This window comes from Dendrobates tinctorius, unplaced genomic scaffold (genome assembly GCF_039654945.1).
Source record: "Dendrobates tinctorius isolate UK_male_01 unplaced genomic scaffold, ASM3965494v1 ptg000100l, whole genome shotgun sequence".
Lineage (NCBI taxonomy): Eukaryota > Metazoa > Chordata > Amphibia > Anura > Dendrobatidae > Dendrobates > Dendrobates tinctorius.
Window position 1 is genome coordinate 1,649,159 of NW_027361768.1, and position 18,040 is coordinate 1,667,198.

The following is an 18,040-nucleotide window of genomic DNA, read 5'->3' on the forward strand; positions in this document are numbered from 1 at the left end:
TGCGGTATGCGCTCGGGCGCACAAAATGCATCCTGTTGCATTTTTTGGGCGTCCGACTTGCCTCAAAAAAACGCATGCGCGCGCAATGCGTTTTTTTACAGCAGGACACCCATTATAAGTCTATGGGTGCGCATATGTGCGCATTGGCATGCTTATGTATGCGTTTTTTTGCGCATGCGTTTTTTTTTTACCATTAGTTTGACAATGGAATTTAGGGGTTTGGGTTAGAGTTAGGGTCAGTTAAGGGGGTTTAGGGTTAGGGTTAGGGTCAGGGTTAGGGTTAGGGTTAGTATGGTTTGGTTAAGGGTTAGGGTCAGGGTTAGGGTTAGGGTCAGGGTTAGGGTTAGGGTTAGGGTCAGGGTTAGGGTTAGGGTTAGGGTTAGGGTCAGGGTTAGGGTCAGGGTTAGAGTTAGGGTTAGGGTCAGGGTTAGGGTTAGGGTTAGGGTTAGTAAAGTCATGGTTTGGGTTAGTGTGAGGGGCCACCTAATGTTGGAAAAAACGCAAACGCGGTAAAAACGCACTAAAAATGCATACAAACGCATAAAAACGCTGCGTTTTTTTCATGCATGCTCATAAAAATGCTTGAAAAAAACGCAGCATTTGTATGCGTTTGTATGCGTTTTTTTAATGCGTTTTTTTGCGGGAAAAACGCGCTGCAAAAAAAAGCAAGTGTGAAATTAGCCTTTAATCTGCCTGACCTTACATGTTGGGATTTCCCTTATTTTTGGAGACTATAGTTGCCACTTTTTCCAATTTGGATTTGTCATTTAAACTCAGGAATAAAGTGTCCTTAAAAGTGACTTCCATTTTCATTAAGGATAATAGATTGGATAATTTTTTTTTTTTTTTTGGAGTTTTTTTTTTTTTTTTTTTGCCATTTGCCGGGTGCGGTGGTGTGTGCCTTTAATCCCAGCTACCAGGGAGGCTGAAGTTAGTTTGTTTTTGGTTAAATCATTAGATTATTATTAAGTGAGAATTCACATTGTAACATGTTTGTATAAGATGGATGCATCATAGGGTTAAACTAGTGAGGTACTATTGTTAATTTTGAATTAGTGATGTTAGTTTCACAGCTGATTTTGGTGGGTGTTACCCAAGGCAGCCTTCTCTGGTTGCTTTTCCTTGATAAGTGCAACATTTATTCAGTATTTTATGCTATGATTAAGGGTCAAATATGATCCGAAACGCGTAAGCCTACACATACTTTTATTACCACTGGAATTGCATTTTTTAATGATGGATTAAATAAAGGCTTTTCTTAATTTTTTCACATCGTGTGCTGGAACCATAAAAAACTTTTTTTCATGATGGGTATATGGGTATGGGACTATGGGATGGAGGATGTGTGATGGGTATATGAGCACTCGACTATGGGATGAAGGATATGTATGATGGGTATATGGGCATGGGCCTATGGGATCGTGGATATGTATGATGGGTATATGGGCACGGGACTATGGGATGGAGGATAATTATGATTTGCTATAACTAACCACAGTTAGTTACTATGCCCGGGCAGCGCCGGGCTCTTCAGCTAGTATAGCATAAAAGCTGTCCCACCATCGACAAGGTGGTTCTGTGGTCGGGGAGGTCCTACACTGTCTAATATTAAAAACGTTATCCTTTGTCAAAGTTGGGAAGGAGGGAAATAGGTGAATGATACTCAAGAGGTAGGAGCACATAATTTAGCTGTTGCAGTTGACAAAAACTCAAACAATTCATGGAGGTTAATGACCATGAGGTTTTGAAGGTTGTACTCAAACAGCCATGTAGCAATTGGCCACTGTGGGTGGACAATGTTTTGAATGTGTACGGCATTACTGACTGTGTAGTCTTATGCTTAGGGTACATCCACACAACTGATTTCTTCACATCTTCACGGTTCCATTATGCAGAACAGACTTTGTTCAGAGTGGCATCACTTTTTCTCATACGTTGAGTGATAAAAAATAAAAAAAATTTCCACCTTCTACCTTCTCCATGCCATCAGTTCGTGAATCCTAACTGCACTTAGATGAAATGCTATTGCGGTCCCATTTTTTTCCTGGATCCATAGATTTACTTTTTTGATTTTGATCTGACACTCTTATCAAAATTAGACATGCCTCCGATGTTTATGCAGCTCACTTGGTCTGAAGAAAAAATCACACAATTGCACAACCTCATAGAATATCATAGGTACGAGTTCTATCCTTGAAAACACATTTAGCACTCATGACAAAATCAGTCATGTGCACAAGCCCTTATCAATGATGTGGACCTCTATCCTTTTATAGCTCCGGTTTTAAACTAGCACAAAACATTTTCATGGTGTTTTGACCAAAAGGAGGGCATATTCAGATGAAATGTTTACTTTAATACTAAAACTAAGGAACAGGATTTGTTTTGCCTTAACACCACTTTTACTACTCAGATAATCTAAAGTCCCTTACTACTGTAAAGAATTTTCTGTTTTTGTCTAGTTTCTAGATTGCGGTCTAGTTCATTAAATTAAACTAAGCTATATTTTACTTTTATCCCAGCTGGATCTCGAGCTTCGTTCACTAGCCAACACAGTCATATAGTGCCTGAACTGAGGCCATTACAATCACCAGAACATCACATTGAGCCTGTTTATGAAGACAGAGCTTATCATAAGGCTCCAATGAGAAGCATAAACCAAACTCAGGGAGACCCAGTACTACCAGCTCATACAACCTCATATCGCACCAACACAGGTAACAATAATAATTGGCAAAAATGCACATTGTATTCAGGTATTTTCCTATTATTTGAGTTCACTTATTTTATGTAAAAGCTGTAATGTATTCAAATAGAAATGTTGATTAATTATTTCTTCCAGCTTTATACTGTAGTAATGTAGAATACAAACATTCAAGTTATTTGGCTACATTTATTATGTTATTCTGATATTACATATTACATGATTGCTTATAAATCCTATATTGATTAAATGAATTTGTTCAGCTATAATTTTCATTTATATTGTTTATAATGGAAGTGTCCCCACAGGAACACATCTGTCAAATTGTTTTTCAGATTGAATATATACAACTGAAATAAATAAAAAAGACTGAAAATAAGATACAAGTAATTAAGCATTTTTCAGAATTTTTTATTCTGTCATATAGTTAGTGTTCAGGAAATCCTCAATGCTTCTTTAAAGGGTTGTTCTCACATTAGGATTTCATTATAGAGGTGGGAATAAATACATCCAGGCTCTCACAACTGAAGATCATGCTGCAGTGGATATCCTCAACTCTTATTCATTTTTATTGGAGTGACGGAAACAGAGTAACTTTGCCACTTGGCTGTTTCCCTAGCTCCGCCTTCAGTGACCAAAGCTTATAATGACTTAGTCCTGTTTCATCCATGTAAAGCTCAGATGGGAATAAGCCTCGGGGCTCATACTCATTTGCGAGAAAAAACGGTGTGACCAAGGTTATTCAATGGGTTACCTCTCATCTGCAATTTTTTCTCAGCTAAAATTGGACTGAGAAAAAACTGTCACCATGTTGCGATTTGCCCCGTATCTCAGATGAGACTCACCAATGCAAGCCTATGGGTGCGAGAAAAAAATCACACAGTACTCAGACAATGCGAGAGCTGTCCGATTTTTACGCACCAATGTCCTTTGAAAAGCCGGCAACTCATCTGCCGAGTGTAGTAATATCACAAAGTGACAGGTTAGAATAGAATAGATATATACACATAGAATACATACTGTAGCTATATAGATGTCATTGATATATATATAAATATATATATACAGTGCCTGGCGAAAGTATTCGGCCCCCTGTTACTTTTCAACCTTTTCCCACATATCATGCTTCAAATATAAAGATACCAAATGTAAATTTTTGGTGAAGAATCAACAAGTGGGACACAATTGTGAAGTTGAATGAAATTTATTGGTTATTTTAAATTTTTGTGGAAATTCAAAAACTGAAAAGTGGGGCGTGCAATATTATTCGGCTCCTTTAACTTAATACTTTGTTGTGCCACCTTTTGCTGTGATTACAGCTGCAAGTTGCTTGGGATATGTCTCTATCAGTTTTGTACATCGAGAGACTGAAGTTCTTGCCCATTCTTCCTTGGCAAACAGCTTGAACTCAGTGAGGTTTGATGGAGATCGCTTGTGAACAGCAGTTTTCAGCTCTTTCCACAGATTCTCGATTGGATTCAGGTCTGGAGTTTGACTTGGCCATTCTAACACCTGGATACGTTTATTTGTGAACCATTCCATTGTAGATTTTGCTTTATGTTTGGGATCATTGTCTTGTTGAAAGACAAATCTCCGTTCCAATCTCAGGTCTTTTGCAGACTCCAACAGGTTTTCTACAAGAATGGTCCTGTATTTGGCTCCATCCATCTTCCCATCAGTTTTAACCATCTTCCTTGTCCCTACTGAAGAAAAGCAGCCCCAAACCATGATGCTGCCACCACCATGTTTGACAGTGGGGATGGTGTGTTCAGGGTGATGAACTGTGTTGCCTTTACGCCAAACATATAATTTGACATTGATGCCAAAAAGTTCGATTTTGGTTTCATCTAACCAGAGCACTTTCTTTCACGTGTTTGGTGTGTCCCAGGTGGCTTGTTGCAAACTTTAAACAACACTTTTTACGGATATCTTTGAGAAATGGCTTTCTTCTTGCCACTCTTCCATAAAAGCCAGATTTGTGCAGTGTACGACTGATAGTTGTCCTATGGCCAGACTGTCCCACCTCAGCTGTAGATCTCTGCAGTTCATCCAGAGTGATCATGGGCCTCTTGGCTGCAGCTCTGATCAGTCTTCTCCTTGTTTGAGATGAAAGTTTAGAGGGAAGGCTGGGTCTTGGTAGATTTGCAATAGCATGATACTCCTTCCATTTAAGTATGATCGCTGGCACAGTGCTCCTTGGGATGTTTAAAGTTTTGGAAATCATTTTGTATCCAAATCCAGCTTTAAACTTCTACACCACAGTATCATGGAACTGCCTGCTGTGTTCCTTGGTCTTCATGTTGCTTTCTGTGCTTCAAAGAGAACTATGAGACTATCACAGAGCAGGTGCATTTATAAGGAAACTTAATTACACACAAGTGGATTATATTTATCATCATTAGTCATTTAGGACAACATTGGGCCGAATACTTTTGCAAGGCACTGTATATATGTGTATATGTGAAAATCCTGCAGTTCAGCAGCCACGTACTGTAAAATCACAGCAGGAGCCAACAGGATAGAAGAGATGGATTGCATACAGTATATATATATATATATATATATATATATATATATGTAGAATACTTAATATATAGGTGTCAGTGACACATACTATTAGTATCATAGAATCATAGAATCGTAGAGTTGGAAGGGACCTCCTGGGCTATCTGGTCCAACCCCCTGCTCAAAGCAGGATTCGCTAAATCATCCCAGTCAGATGTCTGTCCAGCCTCTGTTTGAAGACTTCCATTGAAGGAGAACTCACCACTTCTCGTGGCAGCCTGTTCCACTCATTGATCACTCTAACTGTCAAAAAGTTTTTTCTAATATCTAATCTGTGTCTCCTCCCATTCAGTTTCATCCCATTGCTTCTAGTCTTTCCTTGTGCAAATGAGAATAAAGTTGATCCTTCTACAATGTGACAGCCCTTTAGATATTTGTAGACAGCTATTAAGTCTCCTCTCAGTCTTCTCTTTTGCAAACTAAACATTCCCAAATCCTGCAACCTTTCCTCATAAGACAGGGTTTGCAGACCGGTCACCATTCTGGTCGCTCTTTTCTGAACTTGCTCCAGTTTGTTGATGTCTTTTTTAAAATGTGGTGCCCAAAACTGGACACAATATTCCAGATGAGGTCTGACCAAAGAGGAGTAGAGGGAAATAATGACTTCACGTGATCTAGACTGTATGCTTCTGTTAATACATCCTAGAATTGCATTTGCCTTTTTTGCTGCTGCATCACACTGTTGACTCATATTCAGTCTGTGATCTATTAGTATACCCAAGTCTTTTTCACATGTGCTGTCACTTAGCCCTATTCCTGCCATTCTATATATGCTTTTTTCATTTTTATTGCCCAGATGTAGTACTTTGCATTTCTCCCTGTTAAAAACCATTCTGTTAGTTGCTGCCCACTTCTCCAGTTTATTTAAATCTTTTTGAATCCTCTCTCTTTCTTCTCTAGTATTAGCTATCCCTCCTAGCTTTGTGTCATCAGCAAATTTAATCAGTTTACCCTCAATTCCTTCATCTAAATCGTTGATAAAGATGTTGAACAATATAGGGCCCAGGACAGAGCCCTGTGGTACCCCACTTGAGACATTCTTCCAACTGGATGTGCAGCCATTTACGACCACTCTTTGGGTCCGATCACTAAGCCAGTTATGAATCCACCTAACAGTTGCCTTGTCCAGTCCATACTTACTCATTTTTTCAATAAGGATTGTATGAGAGACTTTGTCAAATGCTTTGCTGAAGTCAAGATATACTATATCTACAGCATTTCCTTGATCCACCCAATCAGTGATACCGTCATAGAAGGAAATTAAGTTAGTCTGACATGACTTATTAGTTACAAACCCATGCTGACTCTGTTTAATCACTTCATTCTTATCCAGGTATTGACATACATGTTGTTTAATAATTTGTTCAAAGATCTTTCCTGGTATAGAAGTCAGACTCACCGGCCTATAGTTGCCTGGGTCCACCTTCTTCCCCTTTTTGAAGATAGGAACAACATTTGCTCTTCTCCAGTCTTCTGGTACTTCTCCTGTTCTCCAAGAATTTTCAAAGATTATGGAGAGGGGTTCAAAAATTTATTCTGCTATCTCCTTCAGTACTCTGGGGTGTAATTCATCTGGACCTGGAGACTTGAATTCATTTAGGTTAGCTAAGTGTTTCCTCACTAGTAGTGTGTGGTGCAGCTTACTGTACATGTATTTAATTAATAAAATATTATCTTTCTGATAAAATTAGTGTGCGCCCCCTCTGCCCATTGGCCCTCTGCATCTCTTGTGGAGGCTGGCATCAAATGACACATCCAATGATGTGTCTTTGACGTCACCCTCTGCATGACCCGGACGCCATCCGGCATAGGGGCTGTAATCCTGTGCATGCGTCACTTGCTGTCCATTTGATAATTATGCACGCATTCGTGTTGTGGCCTCCATTCACCTGCTCACTTTATGTTGTCCGGTGACCTTCGGCTCTCGCATTGCAACCTGTTTCTGGCACCGCCTTGGGTGTCACATGTTTCCAATTGGCGTGCGCGTCACCGTTGCAACACATACGTCATTTCCGGCTATTGCATCATTGTTTCTGACCCCTTTTTAAACTCTGCACTCCTCATTCTGGTATGGCCCCTGACGAAGGCAATGCCGAAATACGCATTGGGGTGGACGCATGTGCTGCTGTGCCCCTCTATACTCCTCATCTGGGTCAGGTATGCTTTATTCTACCAAATATTTTTAGTGTTTTTTATACTCTATAGGACTGTTTGATCATTTTCCTTTCTTGCTCCTGTTGATGTTTACTTTGGCAATTGGTCCCCTCATTTGTCCTTTTTATGAGCTCTACAATGAATAGTATAATATTGGAATGTACGCAGTCATTTTGATAACGGTGCTGTCTCTTCTGTCGAGCTATTTTTATTTAGTACAATGTGTGAGCAGCTTACTGTACATGCATTTAATTAATAAAATATAATTTTTCTGATAAAAATGGTGTGAAATTTTCTAATTTTGTAATTTTATTAACAACAGAGGGAAAGCGGATGGCTAGGAGCAGAAGTTTATAGCCAGGGAAGGGGGTATACCAATGGAGCTTCCCAGACTATTAATATCAGCTCACAACTGTATTAGCCGTTACTGGCTATTAAAATGGGGGAACCTAAAAAAATTATGGTAGGTACATAGTTACATAGTTAGCAAGGCCAAAAAAAGACATTTGTCCATCCAGTTCAGCCTATATTACGTCAGAATAAATCCCCAGATCTACGTCATTCTAAAGAACCTAATAACTGTAAGATACAATATTGTTATGCTCCAGGAAGACATCCAGGCCTCTCTTGAACCCCTCGACTAAGTTCACCATCACCACCTTCTCAGGCAATGAATTCCAGATTCTCACTGCCCTATTAGTAAAGAATCCTCTTCAACGTTGGTGGAAAAACCTTCTCTCCTCCAGATGCAGAGAATGCCCCCTTGTGACTGTCACATTCCTTGGTATAAACAGATCCTCGGAGAGATATTTGTATTGTCCCCTTATATATTTATACATTGTTATTAGATCGCCCCTCAGTCGTCTTCTTTTCTAGACGAAATAATCCTAATTTTGATAATCTCTCTGGGTATTGTAGTTCCCCATCACATTTATTAATTTTGTTACCCTCTTTTGTACTTGCTCTAGTTCCGTTATATCCTTCCTGAGCACACTGTACACAGTGTTACATGTGCTGTCTAACCAGGGTTTTGTACAGAGGCAGCATAATGCTCTCATCATGTGTATCCAGACTTCTTTTTATGCACCCCATGATCCTGTTAGTCTTGGCAGTCGCTGCCTGGCACTGGCTGCTCCAGGTAAGTTTATCATTAACTAGGATCCCCCAGTCCTTCTCCATGTCAGATTTTCCCAGTGGTTTCCCATTCAGTGTGTAATGGTGATGTTGATTCCTTCGTCCCATGTGCATAACCTTACATTTATCATTGTTAAACTGCACCTGCCACTTTTCAGCCCAAGTTTCCAACTTATCCAGATCCATCTATAGCAGAATACTGTCTTGTCTCTTATTGAATGCAACCCAGTTAGAGAATGTACCATTTATAACCACCCTCTGCTTTCTATCACTAAGCCAATTACTTATCCATTTACACACATTTTCCCCCTGTCCCAGCATTCTCATTTTGTATACCAACCTCTTATGTGGCACGGTATCAAACACTTTGGAAAAATCAAGATATACCACGTCCAATGACTCACCTTCGTCCAGTCTATAGCTTACCTCTTCATAAAAACTGAGTAGATTGGTTTGACAGGAGCGATTCCTCATAAACCCATAATGATATGGCGTTAAATACTTATTCTCATTGAGATAATCCAAAATAACATCCCTCAGAAACAGTTCAAATATTTTACCAACAATAGAGGTTAGACTTACTGGCCAATAATTTCCAATGCACCAGTCCTGTGGAACAGCCTCTGTCCCTATAGAGTCCCTAAATATAAGAACTAATGGCTTGTCTATTATATTACTTAGTTCTCTTAGTACTTGTGGGTGTATGCCATCTGGACCCGGAGATTTATCTATTTTAATCTTACTTAGCCGGTTTCACAACTCTTCTTGGGTTAGATTGGTGATCCTTAATATAGTGCTTTCTTTGTCTCCTGATATTTCAACTAGCATTTCATTTTCCACCGTGAATACCGTGGAGAAGAAGGTTTTTAATATATTAGCTTTTCCCTCATCATCTACAACCATTCTTTCCTCACAATTTTTTAAGGGGCCTACGCTTTCACTTATGATTCTTTTACTATTGATATAGTTGAAGAACAGTTTGGGATTAGTTTTACTCTCCTTAGCAATGTGCTTCTCTGCTTCCTTTTTGGCAGCTTTAATTAGTTTTTTTAGATAAAGTATTTTTCTCCCTATAGTATTTTAGAGCTTCAACAGTGCCACATTGGGTTTTTCCTATTTCTTGTCCTTTTATTCCCACAAGGTATAAACCGCTTACAGTGCCTATTTAAGATGCTCTTAAATATTTCCCATTTATTAAATTTATTATCTGTATTCTTATTTATGAGGACATTGTCCCAGTCAACCAGATGAAAGGCTTCTCTTAGCTGGTCAGACTTTGCCTTCCCAAAGTTCAGTGTTTTTGTGACTTCCTGACATGTCCTCCTAGCGAAAAACAATCTGTCACATCCTTGATCTTCGCACCTGGGAGGCAGCATACTTCTCTTGCGGTTATGTCTGGTCTGCAAATGGCTGCTTCTGTGCCTCTAAGTAGTGAGTCTCCCACCACTACCACTCTTCTTTGCTTCTTGGCTGTACTTTTTGTCGTAATTTCTGGGTGTTGCCTTGTGCCCTTTTCTTCTTTGCTTGCTGGTAGTGCCTCATCATTACGTGTGCCATCTTCGTCCTCCATAAAGGCATAGGTATCGATTTCTCAGTGGTATGATTGATTATGTCTCCATGGTCTTCTTGCTTCTTTTGGTCACAAGCTTCCACTCATCTGCTTTTAGAGGTTCTATGACACTTTCTTCACATTCTGTGACAAGTAGATATGCTTCTGTTCTGTCTAGGAAGAATTCATTTTCTTTGATGAGTTTCAAAGTTGCAATTCTTTCTTCAAGACCCCGCAACTTTTTTTCTAAAAGGGCCAGTAGTCTACACTTCTGGCAGGTGAAGTTGGATTTTCTTCTGGTCGATCTGTGAACATGTAGCATATGTTGCAGCACACCATGTAGGTTGACACATCTGCCATGTTGCTCGTAGATCCTGCTGACTTGCTGTGTGTCTTTCTTCTTGTCTTATCTACTGTGTGTTTTGCTTCTTGGTTAAACTACTAAATCAGCCAAGCTTTCTTGCAATAATTTCCTAGAGGCAAAAATTACTGCATGCGATTTGGCGATGCTCTCCAAGCAGCTGGTCCCGGCTGTACCCAACGATCTTCTTGCTGAGGGAGACTCTTCGCTTTTCCCAGAAGGCACCTGGAATAGGCAAATTGTCTTCTTCAAGCTTCAATCCCTGGTTTGGCGTTGCTTTCCAAGCAGTTGGTCCTTGGCTGTACCCAACGATCTTCTTGCTGAGGGAAACTCTTTGCTTTTCCCAGAAGGCACGTGGAATCTCCAAATTGTCTTTGTCAAGCTTCAATCCCTGGTTTAGCAATGCTCTTCAAGCAGCTGGTCCCAGCTGTACCAACGATCTTCTTGCTGAGGGAGACTCTTTGCTTTTCCCAAAAGGCACCTAGAATATGCAAATAGTTTTCTTTAAGCTACAATCCCTGTTTTAAATCCCCTATAATTAATAATCAGCAAAAGCTCAGCAGACAGCTGTGTGCTGATATTAATAGTCTAGGAAGGGGCCATGGATAGTCCCCCCATGCTAAAATCATCAGCTCTCAGCCACCCCAGAAAAGGCACATCTATAAGATGTGCCAATTCTGGCACTTAGCCTCACTCTGCCCACTTGCCCTGTAGGATGGGCACATGGGGTGATAGTTGGGGAGGTTGATGTCACCTTTGTATTGTCAAGTGACATCAAGCCCTAAGGTTAGTAGTGGAGAGGCATCAATAAGATGCACCCATTACTAACCCCATAGTCATATCATATAAAAACACACACACAGAAAAAAGTCCTTTAATTGAAAGAATGGCACAGACTCCTTAAATAAATCCTAATTGCCCATTCCACCAAAGTCATTGTCATCTACAAAAAAAGTTATAAAAAAACATATTCCTCACCTTTCCACAGAGATGATGATAATCCATTTGTCCTACAACAGGTCTAGCTCCGCTACATCTACATGGCAGGCTGCATGGTTGCATGAGGCGACCATACAGCCTGTCATCCAGCAGAGACACTGAGCAAACGGTGTACCGGAGGTTAAAGGGAAGCATCGGCAGGGAGGGGGCTCCCTCCATGCTTCCCTGAGCCCCCCACTGTAGCGCAATGTGCAGCGCTGCTGCCGGGGTCTCTTTCCCTACAGATCCCCAGATCCAAGATGGTGACGGGGACCTTCGGGGGCCTGTAGGGAGCTGACTTCCTCAGTGCCTGCAAAGCGCAGGCATGATGAAGTCTCAGTCTATGCGTGTGACAGATCGCTGATCTGTCACAGTGATCTGTGATGTGACAGATCAGCGATCTGTCACAGGACAGTGATGTCCCCCATGGGACAACCTAATAAAGTTAAAAAAGTGTAAAAATAATTTTTAAAAAATCGCTAAATAAATTAGAAAAAAAAAATATTCCCCAATAAATTCATTTTTTGGAAATAAAAAAAGAAAAAAACAGTAGAAGTACACATATTTCATAACGCCGCGTCCGTAACGACCTGCCCTATAAAACTGTCTCATTAATTAACCCCTTTAGCAAACCCCTTAAAAAATAAAAATAAAAAACGATGCAAAAAATAATGATTTATTATCATACCGCCGAACAAAAATATCCATGGTGCCGCTGAAAACGTCATCTTGTCCCACAAAAAACGAGCCATCATACAGCATCATCAGCGAAAAAATAAAAAAGTTATAGCTCGCAGAATAAAGTGATGCAAAAATAATTATTTTTTATATAAAATAGTTTTCATTGCATAAAACCGCCAAAACATAAAAAAAGACATAAATGAGGTATCTCTGTAACCACACTGACCCAAAGAATAAAAGCGCTTTATCAATTTTACCGCAAGCGGAACAATGTAAACGCACCCCCCCAAAAGAAATTCATGAAATGCTGGTTTTTGTTCCTTCTGCGTCACAAAAATAGGAATAAAAAGCGATCAAAAAATGTCATGTGCCCGAAAATGACACCAGTAAAAATGTCAACTCGTCCCGCAAAAAATAAGACCTCACATAACTCGGTGGGTCAAAATATTGAAAAATTATAGCTCTCAATATGTGGTGATGCAAAAACTATTTTTACAATAAAAAGCATCTTTTAGCGTATGACAGCTGCCAAACATAAAAACCCGCTATAAATAGTAAATCAAACCCCCCGTTATCACCCCCTTTGTTAGGGAAAAATAATAAAATTAAAAGAAAATGTATTTATTTCCATTTTCCCATTAGGGTTAGGGTTAGGGCTAGGGATAGGGTTAGGGCTAGGGCTAGGGTTAGGGCTAGGGTTAGGGCTGAGATTAGGGTTAGGGGTGTGTTGGGGTTAGGGTTGGAGTTAGAATTGGGGGTTTCCACTATTTGGGCACATCAGGTGCTCTCCAAATTCAACATGGCGTTTCTCAATTCCAGCCAATTCTGCGTTGAAAAAGTCAAATGGTGCTCCATCCCTTCTAAGCTCTGCCATGCGCCCAAACAGTGTTTTACCCCCACATATAGGGTATCAGCCTACTCAGGACAAATTACAAAACAACTTTTGTGGTCCAATTTCTCCTGTTACCCTTAGGAAATTAAAAAATTGGGGGCAAAAATATCATTTTTGTGGAAAAAAATGATTTTTTTATTTTCACGCCCAGGCGTTATAAACTTCTGTGAATCACTTGGCGGTTCAAAGTGCTCACCACACATCTAGATAAGTTCCGTGGGGGGGTCTAGTTTTAAAAATGGGGTCACTTGTGGGGAGTTTCAATAGTTTAGGTACATCAGGGGCTCTCCAAACGCACATGACACCTGCAGACCATTCCATCAAAGTCTGCATTACAAAACGTCACTACGTCCCTTCCGAGCCCCGACGTTTGTCCATACAGTAGTTTTCTCCCACATATGAGGTATCAGAGTACTCAGGACAAATTGGACAACAACTTTTGGGGTCCAATTTCTCCTGTTACCCTTGGGAAAATAAAAAAATTGGGGACTAATTGATCATGTTTGTGGCAAAAATATGATTTTTTTATTTTCATGCCCGGGCATTATAATCTTCTGTGAAGCCCTTGGAGTTTCAAAGTGCTCACCACACATCTAGATAAGTTCCATAGGGGGTCTAGTTTCCAAAATGGGGTCACTTGTGGGGGTTTCTACTGTTTAGGTACATCAGGGGCTCTCCAAAAGCATCATGACACCCGCAGACCATTCCATCAAAGTCTGCATTCCAAAACGTCACTACTTCCCTTCCGTGCCCCGACGTGTGCCCATACAGTAGTTTTCTCCCACATATGAGGTATCAGTGTACTCAGGACAAATTGTACAACTTTTGGGGTCCAATTTCTCCTGGTACCCTTGGGAAAATAAAAAAATTGGTCACTAAAAGATCATGTTTGTGGAAAAAATACGATTTTTTTATTTTCACGCCCAGGCATTATAAACTTCTGTGAAGCACCGGGGTTCAAAGTTCTCACCACACATCTAGATAACTTCCTTGAGGGGTCTAGTTTCCAAAATGGTGTCATTTGTGGGGGTTTCCACTGTTTTGTTACATCAGGGGCTTTCCAAACGCGACATGGTGTCCTATCTCAATTCCAGCCAAAAACATCAAATGGCGCTGCTTCCCTTCCGAGCTCTGCCATGCGCCCAAATAGTGGTTTACCCCCACATGTAGGGTATCAGCGTACTCAGGACAAATTGCACAATAAGTTTTAGGGTCCCTTGGAAAAATAAGAATTGAGGGTGAAAAGATCATTTTTGTGGAAAAAATATGATTTTTTAATTGTACGGCTATATGTTTTAAACTTCTGTGAAGCCCTTGGGGGTTCAAAGTTCTCACTACACATCTAGATAAGTTCCTTGGGGGGGTCTAGTTTCCAAAATGGGGTCACTTGTGGGGGGTTTCCACTGTTTAGGTACATCAGGGGCTCTCCAAATGCGACATGGCGTCCGATCTGAATTCCAGCCAATTTTGCATTGAAAAAGTCAAACGGCGCTCCTTCCCTTCTGAGCTCTGCCATGCTCCGAAAGAGTGGTTCCCCCCCACATATCAGGTATCAGCGTACTCAGGACAAATTGCACAATAACTTTTGCAGTCCAATTTCTCCTGTTACCCTTGGTAAAATAAAAAATTTGAACCTGAAGTATTTTTTTTGTGAAAAAAAGTTAAATGTTCATTTTTTTTTAAATATTCAAAAAATTCCTGTGACACACCTAAAGGGTTAATAAACTTCTTGAATGTGGTTTTGAGCACCTTAAGGGGTGCAGTTTTTAGAATGGTGTCACTTTTGTTTATTTTCTATCATATAGACCCCGCAAAGTGGCTTCAAATGTGATGTGGTCCGTAAAAATAAAATGGTGTTGTAAAAATGAGAAATCGCTGGTCAAATTTTAACCCTTATAACTTCCTAACAAAAAAAAAATTTGGTTCCAAAATTTTGCTGATGTAAAGTAAACATGTGGGAAATGTTACTTATCAAGTTTTTTGTGTGCCGTATCTCTGTGATTTAAGGGCATAAAAATTTTCGCCAAATTTCCATTTTTTTCACAAATAAACGCAAGTTATTTGAATGAAATTTTACCACTAACATGAAACAATATGTCACGAGAAAACTTTGTCGGAGTCACCGGGATTCATAAAAGCGTTTCAGAGTTATTACCTCATAAAGGGACAGTGGTCAAAATTGTAAAAATTGGCCCGGTCATGAACGTGCAAACCACCCTTGGGTCTTAAGGGGGTTAATCCAGCACCAAGTGGTGCAATGTTTTGACCTCACAGCCAGGGGCGAACCTAGCCTATCTGCTGCCTGAGGAGAACAGCAAAATGACGATAAATAGAAAAAAAAGGTGTCCAAACACAAGGATGTCAGCGCCATCATATGCACATACAAGAACAACACGTAAGTATCTAGAACAAGGGTCAATAATGGCAATGGTAGGCCTGGCACAGGGCCGTACTGGGACAAAAATGCATCCCTGCCACACAAATCCCAACAGCCCACAAACTATAGCACTCATCACCCCGATCAGTGAATTTTTGCTATATTTTGTCGTCCCCATATCACTCTCTTTAAGGAGTTATTTGAAGAGCCACATGTGAATGGCACCACAGTGCGTATGATCGACCACATCTCCATTTACATGGTGCTCTTCAAAGCTACGTTTCCCAGGATCATGGGGTTCACAGCGGTCTGATCCACAACAAACAGAGTCATTCCCTATCCCCACATAATGCTCCATACAGTATTATGGGCCCCATATAATGATCCATACAGTATTATGGGCCCCATATATTATGGCATACAGTATATTGGGCACCAAATATTACTTCATACAGTATAATGGGCCCCGTATATTACTTCATGCAGTATAATGGGCCCAATATATTACTTCATAGAGTATAATGGGCACCATATATGTGAGAGTCTCCTGAAGTGAGTGTCCCTCACTGCTGAGTACTTGGAGCAGTGTAGCAGGAAGTGGGTCTCATCCTCCAGGGCCTCCTGGTCACAGTGTTGGCACAGTCTTTCCACTCTGGGCATGTAGCTCTGCCTGTGTTGGCCAGATTCGGTGGCCAGACTGTGGGCACTGAGTCTATACCAGCTCAGGATCTTGCAGTCTCTGGGGTCCGGGAGTTTCTTCAGGTATGGAGCCAGTCTGTAGTCTCTCTGTAGACTCTGGTACATGGTCAGTTTCTGTGAGCTGATGATGTCGTTCTTTCAGTCACTTACGTACCTTTCCTGGCCTTCGTCTACCATCTTCCTGATTCCGGCTTTTGTCAGGTTGTTGTGATTGGTGTTCTGGTCAGGTTGGGTTTGGGTGAGCTGTTCCGAGGGTCCTGGTTTTTCTGTTTCCCCTACATGTGTCAGGGCTTTATGGTGATGGGAGCTTGGATTGCTCCTACGTAGGTGAGCCTGGAATGACAGTGCCCTCTTTAGAACCATTAGGTGTAGAGGGAATCTGCCCAGCTCGGCCCGGCAAGCACTGTTGGAGGTGCTCCGATGGAGTTGGAGAAGTTGCTTGCAGAATTCCAGGTGGAATATTTCTGTTAGGCTTGAATCACACCTTGACCAGTCTGGGTAGGTGTGAGGACCCCAGACTTCGCTGCCATACAGGAGGATTGGGGCGATGATAGAGTCGAAGATTTTTAACCAGACCCTCACTGGTGGCTTTAGATGGTAGAGTTTCCTTCGGATTGCATAGAAGGTTGTGCATGCCTTGTCTTTCAGGGTATCTATGGCTTGTTTGAAGCTCCCTGATCGGTGAATCTCTAGGCCCAGGTAGGTATATTTGTCCGTTCCTGTAAGGGCGCAGTTGTTGAGGATAAATGAAGGGTGCTGGTCTGATTTTCTCTTTCTCTTCTGGAACACCATGATGTTGGTTTTCTTTAGGTTGACTGGTAGTGCCCAGGTGGAGCTGAATTTCAGGTTGTCTTGGAGGCCTTTCTCGGTTGGCGTCAGAAGCAGCAGGTCATCTGCATACAGCAGGAATTTCACCTGCGCGTCGTGGAGGGTGAGACCAGGTGCTGTGGAAGATTCCAGAGTGGTAGCCAGCTCGTTGATGTAAATGTTGAAGAGCGTTGGGCTTAGGCTGCAGCCTTGTCTGACTCCCCGGCTCTGCTGGAAATAGGCCGTTCCTCTGCCGTTCACACTCACACTGCAGAGGTTGTCGGTGTAGGAGCTTTTGATAGCATCATAGGTCTTTCCTCCTATTCCGCTCTCCAGCAGTTTCAGGAATAAACCTGGGTGCCACACCGAATCAAAGGCATTTTTAAAGTCCACAAAACAGGTGTATATCTTCCCGTTCTTTGTATTGTGGTCGTGGCTCTGAATGAGGCTGTGCAGGGTGTAGATGTGGTCAGTAGTGCGGTGGTTTGGCATGAACCCTGCTTGGCTCTTGCTGAGGACGTTGTGCTCGTTGAGTAAACGGAGGATGCTCTTGTTCAGGATGCTGTTGAACAGTTTTCCCATGTTGCTGCTGACACATATGCCTCTGTAGTTGGCTGGGTCATACCTGTCCCCATTCTTGTGGATGGGTGTGATGAGGCCTTGATTCCAGGTACGAGGAAAGTATCCGGCACTTAGCACAATATTGAAGAGTTTAACCATTGCGGTCTGTATTTCTGGTGGGCTGTACTTCAGCATTTCTGGTAGGTTTCCGTCCAGGCCACCAGCTTTTCTACATCTTATGGAAGAGATTCTCTCTGCTACTTCCTGTAATGTAATAGGTGCATCCACGGGGTTTTGGAAATTTTTTACTTTTTGCTCCATTGCTTTTAGTTTTGCCATTATGCTTTCCTGTTCTTGGCTTAGTTCTTCCTTTGGAATGTCTTTATAGAGGTCTCTGAAGTACTGGAGCCAGATGTTGCCATTTTGGATATGGATGTTGTTTTTCTTGTCTTTTGTGCCCATGTGGTTCCATAGTTCCCAGAAGGAGTTGTCTTGGAGGGCGTCTTGGAGTTGGTTAAGTTTGGTGGAGATGTAACTCTGCTTCTTCCTCCTGATGATGGTTTTATACTGCCTTTGTA

General features: G+C 41.3%; 1 protein-coding gene across 6 annotated transcripts in view; it reads left to right on the forward strand.

Moving 5' to 3' along the window:
• CTNND2 (catenin delta 2) overlaps positions 1-18,040 on the forward strand; it is a 3,465,616-nt gene that overhangs the window by 795,664 nt on the left and 2,651,912 nt on the right. For 5 of the 6 annotated variants that reach the window (XM_073587627.1, XM_073587626.1, XM_073587628.1 and 2 more), the window contains one exon: positions 2,523-2,717. The exons of the other annotated variant lie outside the window; for it this stretch is intronic. In XM_073587627.1, the coding sequence (XP_073443728.1) occupies positions 2,523-2,717 (195 nt within the window). The remainder of the gene's footprint in view (positions 1-2,522; positions 2,718-18,040) is intronic. 6 annotated transcript variants of the gene reach the window in all.